This window comes from Coptis chinensis, chromosome 8 (genome assembly GCF_015680905.1).
Source record: "Coptis chinensis isolate HL-2020 chromosome 8, ASM1568090v1, whole genome shotgun sequence".
NCBI classification, from domain to species: Eukaryota; Viridiplantae; Streptophyta; class Magnoliopsida; order Ranunculales; family Ranunculaceae; genus Coptis; species Coptis chinensis.
In genome coordinates, this window is record NC_141463.1 from 9,867,290 (window position 1) to 9,876,257 (window position 8,968).

The 8,968-nt window shown below is 38.0% G+C and overlaps 1 protein-coding gene across 1 annotated transcript; it reads right to left on the minus strand.

Moving 5' to 3' along the window:
• Positions 1-1,353: 1,353 nt before the first annotated feature.
• LOC147479835 (coatomer subunit alpha-1-like) lies at positions 1,354-7,210 on the minus strand. The gene is made up of 3 exons (XM_086577636.1): positions 6,872-7,210; positions 4,726-5,220; positions 1,354-4,532 (listed from the first exon to the last, which is right to left on the minus strand). The coding sequence occupies exons 1-3, from the start codon at positions 7,077-7,079 to the stop codon at positions 1,582-1,584; spliced, it is 3,654 nt and encodes a 1,217-aa protein (XP_086433762.1). The 5' UTR covers positions 7,080-7,210; the 3' UTR covers positions 1,354-1,581.
• Between the last annotated feature and the right edge of the window lie 1,758 nt (positions 7,211-8,968).

Sequence of the window (8,968 nt, forward strand, 5' to 3'; positions counted from 1 at the left end):
CATTTCAATTCGATGTAATCTCAGTTTCACATCTAAAATTTGCTGCATGCAGGATTATAGCAGGTCGAGGTCAATTGAGAAATTTTAGGTAGAAAATTAAACAGGACCATTTCAGGCACAACAGATCTATGGTCACTGCACAGGCTTGAGATCAGCCTCCACAGCATATTCAGTGCTCACATGTTCCAATTTAGTGAGCGAATGATTTGAGACCAGAGCCTGACTAGGATCAGCCTCCAAGGCATCCTTAAAGATTTCTCTCTGAGATACTCCATTGGCACCTGCAATGAAGGCACCATTGGGAGCTCCCAGCTCCTGACATGTCTCCGGCCCTCCTGTCTGCCTAGTACCAGAGGCTACGCTGTTCAAGTTTTCTGAGCGACTGCTCTTAGCAGATGGTGATCTTTGGGACTCTTCAAGTGGTTCTTTAACTTGGAGATGCCTGGATTTGCTCCCTCTCAGAGAATCTCACCAAACTCTCTTCTTAACAGAACTACCTGCATGATATGATAAGCACACTGCAGTGACATCATGGTCCAATATCTTATACTCTCCGTTGGTGTTAGAGATGATAGTCCCATGGCCATTATCAGGAGCAGGAGTTTCTCCCATTGATCGTTCTACCAAGTCTACCAAAAGCAGACCATTTTTTATGATGTGCTTCTCCAGGATGCTCCCATATTCCATTTTTACTTCATCAACATCCTCATCCTCCGTTGTCTCAACCCTCGCATTCCTATGGTCGTTGCATGACTGACCTAATCTGTCTCAGACGTACCTCATGGCTTGGCATTGCGACAAGACTCAGAAGTAACAGGTCTTGAAGAAAAAACTGTTCCATTGTCATTACTCTCCACTGAAGGTTCATTGTCAGGGATTTCAGTAAAAAGAAAGTGCAGACAATCTCAAGCTAGACTTCACCAAAAAAAAACGGAAGCTTGTACAGACATATATTTAAACTAAAGTACCTCTCTCAGCTGACTCTGAATTGCTAGGCGGTAGTTCTTTCTTTACTAAATACCAGCGGAGAGGAGGCAAACCATCACAGTAAATGCTGACTACCTGCGCTACAAAATGCCAATTTGAAGTAAGACCAGGACTATAGTAAGAACAAATATGAAAACTAAGGACAGAGGGATTCGCTCCTTCAAGGTGTCAACAACAGAAACTCCAGAAGAGGCTCTGACACTAGAAGGTCCATGCATCGAGACTTGTTCATTCTTTGTGTCATTAATTTCATTTCTAGAGTAATTGATTTCTTTCGACCAACATTGAGAGCCCTCAGAAACCTCAATGTCATCTGAAGTAACCAGATGTTTAGAATGGGTACAAACAAAATAAAAGCATATAGCATGAACCGAATGTGGCAAAGGTAATAGATAAAACATAATTTTCCATCTCAGTTTGCAGAGATAGGTACAAACATCAAATATTGAATTTCATACAAAAAATGACACCAGAAGCTCCACAATGTTGAGAACAACTGATTAAGCTACAACAATCATACTTTAGCATTGCCTTCTAAGTATTTGAAGAGCCTCAGCTTCTACAAAAACATGAGAAATACAAAATCATTTTCAATCATCTCATCTGAGTAGGGGAACAAAGCAAACCAGATGCGTCTGATCCGACCACAGCGAGCTCACAAACGGCACAGATACTTCCTTCAGTGGATGGGACAAAACGTGAACCACAATAAGGGCATGATACATCTTTTTGACCACGGTAAATCGGTACATATGTTGCTCCACACACGACAAAGGGATTCCTGAAGTCATAATTAAGGTCAGTTGCATCCTTCATATTTCTTTCACAAGCTTGCAATACTTGCCTGGCCTTCTTCGCTTGATTTTCATTAGGAGGGTTAGTTTCAATGAGCCTCCTAGCGAAAGTGGCTGAAGTCATATAATTTCCAGCCTTAAAACAAATTGTCATCGCATTCACTAGGGCAAGCCTCAAGTGAACTGTCTGAAGATTGCAGTGGGTGAAGTAAGCTGCTAGTTCCTGCTGACGAGTGATGTCATCTTTAATTTCCTTTCTCATAACCTCCATAGTCAAACCTATTACATACTCTTTTGCAATAACTATCAATTCCTTCACTTCATCAACCTCCCTCCTTGAATCAACCACAATCAATGGAATTGTTTGCAAAATACTAACGAACAACCGCAAAGCCTCAGTGAACTTCCCATCCTTGGTTGCCCTATAAGCAGCTTTGAGTTTATCATCCAACTGAGAAAAGTTCAACACAAGAGCCGGTGCACACCGTGCATTGCAATTAGATGCTTCAATCCATCCTTTCTCAATCTCCAATAAAACGACTGGTGCCGAATCAAAAGCACGTAAATAAGACTGACTGCCCACGTACATGTCCAAAAACATGGCCTTCAAAGGAGTAAAGTTCTTTATACCCAACTGTCGATTAAGTAAGCGCATCGCAGTATCAAAATTACCAGCAGCTGCATGCTCCCCAGCCAGTGATGAATCCTTTATCCAGCTTTGGCTCACAGGCATGCCAAGAGTTGGGGTAATAAATACTGATGAGCGGCCACTAACCGATGTTTTTGGACTAACAACTTCAGGTGGCAGTTCAAGATCTTCAAGATCCCATCCTCCTTCCTCATCATTTCCTTCAATTACTTCACCATTCTTAATTACTATCTCAACACTTCCATTTTGCAGACCAATCACATCATCAATGTCCAAGTCCTCAACCCAGTCAGCATCCAATGCTTCTTCTTCTTCTTCTTCTTCACCTGCCTTGCCCACATTATCCAGTCCGCCTTCAAAGATACCTTTCGTGACCCTCAAAAGCGGCCAATCCCCACACGATAGGACAGGTGCCGGGGGAATCAGAAGGGAAGGAACTTTTCCATGAGGTAACGAGGGAACATTATCACCCAATTCCTTCGCAAGTCTATCAGCATCTTCCTTGAGCCCATGAACAGAAGCTGTGACATATGCAAGAGGCAGATGTCCAGCTTTCTCCAGAACCTTGACACGCTCATAAATATCACCCAAATAGAGTGAATTGTGAAACTGGCCCATCACATCATTCTTAATCTCAGCAATCTTCATCATTTTAGACAACTTTTCTATATTTCCTGTTATCAGATAAAGAAAAGATAGGCGCTCAAAGTTCTTTGTCTTTTGGTATGCATACTCCACAATGCTAGCATTGCCTTGTCGTAGGGCCTCCACACCTAGCCTGTACCAGTGATCTTTCTCATCTATCTCATTCGCAGAAGCAACAGCAGTCTGAATGTTACCACACTCAAGTGCTAAGTTGAATCTTGTTCTCTCATCTTTGACCAAATGCAAGGCAACTTCAGGGAACCCTTTTTGCTGCAGATAGGCAATTATAGCTTGTCCAAAAAGCTGTGACTTCCGGATCATACTCATAATACTGTCATATTTTTTCTTCAGGAGAGAAAGCTTGAACATATACTCTGTTGTATCTATTGACATGGGCCAGGGCTTTCCATTACGATCCAAGCAAAACACAACCTTCTGGTAAACTTTTGCAACATAGAGAGGAACATCGAGAGTCATGATAATTCCGCTATCACCATTGGGTAGACAATATTTCATGTGGTTCAAAGTTGTGTAAATGAAAACCCCATTGTCGTCCCAGGCACCACTCTTCACACGGATGGTCTCATGTATAGTAAACTGATGCACAAGTTTCTTGTTAGCAACAACTATAACGTGTTTACCAAGCAGAGCAACAGACTCCATATCACTAGACCAAACAACATATTTGATGAAAGGAATCTGAAGGTCACAAAGAACTATTCTCTGCTGAAGATCAAAAATTGTAATTCTATCTTCAGTCCTACACAACAAATTTCCTGTTCCGGCATAGAAAATTGAATCAGCAGCAAAAGGAAGGCTGCTCTTCTTCACAATCTCATTTTTAAGGTTCTTGACCAACACATTGTTATTAACCTTATCCAGAACAGCAAACCTATTGCGAGCAACAAAAACAGCCGAAACTCCAAGTCCTCTCATTACATCTTGTGCAGAATCGACTCTGCCATCTTTGGGCAGGACATAGAGTTCATAGGATCCACCATCCACATCTGAAGAAAGCAAAACTGCATTCTCTGTAGGGTTATAAGACAGTGTTTTTGGACTTTGATTCAAGCTTAGAGAACCAGGTCGTCGTATCGGAATTCCTTGTGTATCTTTTTGAGTAATGAAACCATAGATACGAAGGAAGCGATCCTTCACATAGTACAACGAATCGCCACTCACTGAAAAGGCAGGCCTTTCTCTCTCCAACTTAAAGACAATCATACCACTATCATGACCAGCAGCAATAAGGTTCATTTCTGGATGGAATGCAAGAACCCAAAACCGATCATGCTCCCTGCGGAAAGTCTGAATACCAATCCTCTTTGTGACATCCCACACACGTATACTTTTATCCTCAGAATTGGAGACGATAATATCCTGCTTTGCATGGAACATTACACAAGAGACATTGTTTGTATGCCCTCGCAATGTGTCAACCTCCCAAGCTTTCATATCTGGAGAGAAGACAAAAGAAAAAAAATAAAAATAAAAATTTTAAAAAAATGCAACTTGCTTATTTGTCAGTGTCCTTGATACCCCACGGCCAACAATAATTACTTCCAAATCAAACCATATTTATGTTAATAATAACTTCCAGAACAACAAACAAAAAAAAACATCAACACTAAAAGTAACAAACGAATATACCGTTCATTCTCCATAATTTAATTTGACGATCATCTGCGCCAGACACAATCAAGGGAAGGGTGGGATGAAACGAAGCCCAATTGACTCCACGGTCATGGCCTTCCAATACATACTTAACCACAGCATCAACGCCCCCAAACATATCTGAGCTCATTTCACTAAGTCGAAGACTGTCATCTGCTGGAGATACTGTCTTTTTCCTCAAGGCACCTATGTCCCAGACACGGATAGTTTGATCCAAAGAAGCCGATACAACCAGATCTTCTTTAGGATGAAAAACGGCGCACATTACATAATGATTATGTCCAGTTAAGACAGCAATACAAGTGCGTGACTGCCAATTCCATATTCTGATAGTCTGATCATCACTTGCACTAAGAATCCAAGGTGACTCATGGTGGAATTGGACAGTTCGAATGTAATCGAGGTGTCCAAGAAGTGTAAACAGACAACGGCGCAATTTATAATTCCAAACTTTGATTGTATAGTCATCTCCTGCAAAAGCCATGACAATCATTCAAGACCTTGATATATAAGCAGTCTTATTAAGGAGACAATAACTCAAGCACTTGGCAATTCATGACAATCACGACTTTTTTATTCTTTACTCAGCTATACAGAAAAGCTAATTTCATTTGTAGCCATAAAACTTAAAAATGACAAAGATCAGAAATAGTAAAATAATAAGACTGTAACAATAGCAGCAATAAAGATAATTTTATACTTGAAGAAAAAACCTTGAAAAACAGATTTTAAATTGATTATACATCTTCAAATCCATGGGAAGTTGTAAATGTTACTGCATTTGCTAATGCATCAATAAAATAGAAGCTAACAGACAACAATAATGATGAAAACAAGGACAAACTTATACCAAAAACTCTACAATTCCGTCAGAGAGGGGTCCACAGATAATTTATCCTCCGCTAACTGATGCAATTCCCATTAGCTTCATATCATTATATGTAATGTGTTTATGATTTCTATCAGTGAACGTGAGCATACATATGGAGATGACAATGACTGTATCAGTAATAAGATGCACGCTCTTGCTTAACATTAATAATGTCCACGTATATATAACAGCCATATACACAATGCCACTAAAAAATGTCAAAGGATGAGGTCGCATCCTGAGCCAATTGGATATGAAAGTAATATCTACTTTTTCTGCTCTCCTCCCCTTTTTCACCCTAATTAGCTAAGATTTGCCAAGTTTATTTTCTTCGAATAGTACATGACTGAAAACTGCGACAATGTGATATCTATGAGTTTGCAATACTTAACTCGTTTCTACAAAGTTGGATGAATAATTAGGCTAGCAGGAAGAGGTTATGGTGTACCATTCCCTTCACTGTCATTTATGTGTTTAAAATGAAACCACAAATACATAAAGAGGTATCCCCCATGTGATCTTAGACATCAAATGTATTCTAGCTCTGTGGTCTGAGCAGTAATGCGACTAGGAGAGCTTCACAGTCATAAAGTTTTAGTAGTATTTGACATGTGATGGTCTTTAGCATGATCCATTTAGGTGTTTCTGCTTTAGCATTTGTATCTTTTCCATTCTACTCTTGTATGCCATCTTGGCCTCATCTTACTTTCTAAATTTTTCTCCGTATATCAACGCAAACACTAGTATATCGATTTAAAACTACATTCTCGTCTAATTGAGTCAATAATATGCAACAGTAACACCATTTCATTTCAAATGTTTCACTTGCCACCAGGTAAAAGGATGTCACGTCATACACATTCGAGTGTTTGACACTGCCAAATACAGTTTAATATGGTTCTTTACAAACTATATGCGACAGGAAATGCATATTCCATTGCTTTTCAATCAGTAAGTTCTCATTTCTTTCACTAGCTCAACATCAGCTACATCAACAATTGCAAAACACACATTGATATACTAAACACATACAAAGTCCCAAATCTTGAAAACTCAGATCGAACCAATAGCTAATTAAGTTTAAATAACGTATCACATTTCCAGCTAGATCAAACTCCCTCACATTCCCACAAGCATTACAACACTAACAAATCAAGATCACAAACTACGGAGTAAATATCTAATAAATCAACACAGCATGTAAACAAAATGCAGATCATTCAAAAATAAATTGATCTAAATAATGTATACCTCCAGAAACAAAAAGAGGCTGTGAATTATGAAAATCGACACCACGAACGGGACCTTCGTGTTCATCAAACCTATCAATTAAAGTACCAACTCTATAATCCCAAAGTTGGATCACACCAGTATGTAAACTAGCCAAGATCCATGGTCTCTTATTGTGAAAACTTAATCCTTTCACTCTATTACTTTTCGTTTCGAATTTTGTCAGCATTGTTATTGCATTTGTGAGTCAAATGAATAAATCGATTTTTCCCTTTTTTTTTTGGGAATTTTGAGATCTTGGAAATTGGAAAATGTTGAGAGAGAGATCTGATTTTTGGAGAAGTGGAAACGAGAGAAAGAATATTTATATGCATAGTACACAAAATCACGATTTATGTTTAGAGATATATAAGACTGTAAATATCGACGATATTTCAACGATATTTGGGAATATTATGTGATATTTTGTGTAGGCAACAATTTTATTTAACACTAGGGTATGCCCGTGCCTAAGCCCCGAGACCTCGACGCGCTCTACCCTACAACTCGTCGTGCCTTCAGCAAAGCGTACGTGCGCCTTCAACATCAATTGGGGCAGCCAATTGTGTAGTGTCATGTCAAATTTAACAGTTTATGGGCTAGCCAAACAACCCAACCGAATTGTTGATTTTTTGTTGATTTTTGGATAAATCTCATGGTATTTATTGCATTTAACAAAATTGCGCAAACCCTCCAAACACTTAGATCTACCAAGTCATTTTTTCGTGAGAATGATTATCTACCATTTGATGTGGCTTTTTGGGCCCACACTTCCCAATTTTGTTATATAGAGATTTACCATTATATTTCAAATAAATTTAAATTATATATCATAATATATCAAAAAATATCTACAATATCCATAGGATTTAATAGCTAAGTTTGTATGGTAGTAACACTATCATCTGTTAAATGATGTAGTATATATCTTTCTTACCCACTATTTTATAGCTTTCTTTGCGAACTTTCATCTTTATGGAGATAACATGCATAAAGTGGTTTCCTTTACGTGCATGAGCTTATCGACCACTTTGAATATATTGAAAATTGTCTTCCAGAGTAAGCAAGTTGTTTGACAATTGAAACTAAGGTGTAAATCATACAAATTTGTCCTCCACTTGAGTCATCAAGTCACACTATTAACATAAGACGCACGTATTATTTGGTTGAGTCAAAAAAAATAGGTGAGATAGAAACTCAATGGTCAAGTTTTATATCTCATGTGAATGCCTACATTATGAGCCTTGATTCTTCATATGGTAAAGTGGTTCATGTTGTTCATTTACACGATACACATGTATATTGCAGTATATCAGGTGTATCATAGATAGGCATTCTAGAATAGAAGTTGTGGTCTCCAATGAATTCGGACATGGTATGGCTCTTAATGTTCTATTTACCCTTTCTACATATAGACAATACGCAAAAAAAATTATGAGGATTTACGATGATGATTGGTGCTTTTGTTGGCACAACGTTCTATTTACAAACAAGGAAAACAACATAAATTATGAGTAAAATTGGAAACATAACAATAAATTCAACTGTCGGAGGAACCTTCTTTCGCCATAATTGGTTTATTCGAGTCTATCTTTATAAAATATAAACGATCTTCGATTCTCGACAATTAAAGCTCAAAACATGCCAAAAAGTCCAATTCCCAATACTATATGCACGTGTGAGTACTTTGAAAAATTAATTGTACTTAGATTGTTATTGACTAAATTTGATATTATACTCCAACACTTATCGTATTTGCCTATTTGAAATGCACTAATTTGATGAGTAATTCATGTTGCCAAAAGTTTTACGATATTGTGCTTATGTATATTGAATTACTATTGAGAGAGTAGTAACAAGTCTTCCGAGGAGCAAAGATAAGACCAACAAAAACCAAGTTTATAGAGAAAGATATGCATGCATCTTCCTATTGAGCAAAACTCTTGTGCATATAGTCAATGCAAAATAAATCATTCATTCACTCATTCAATTTTTGTGATTGGTTCACAATTTTTTTTTTCATTAATTCATTCGGTAGAATACAATAAATCATTCATTGTAGACATGAAAATTGAATCG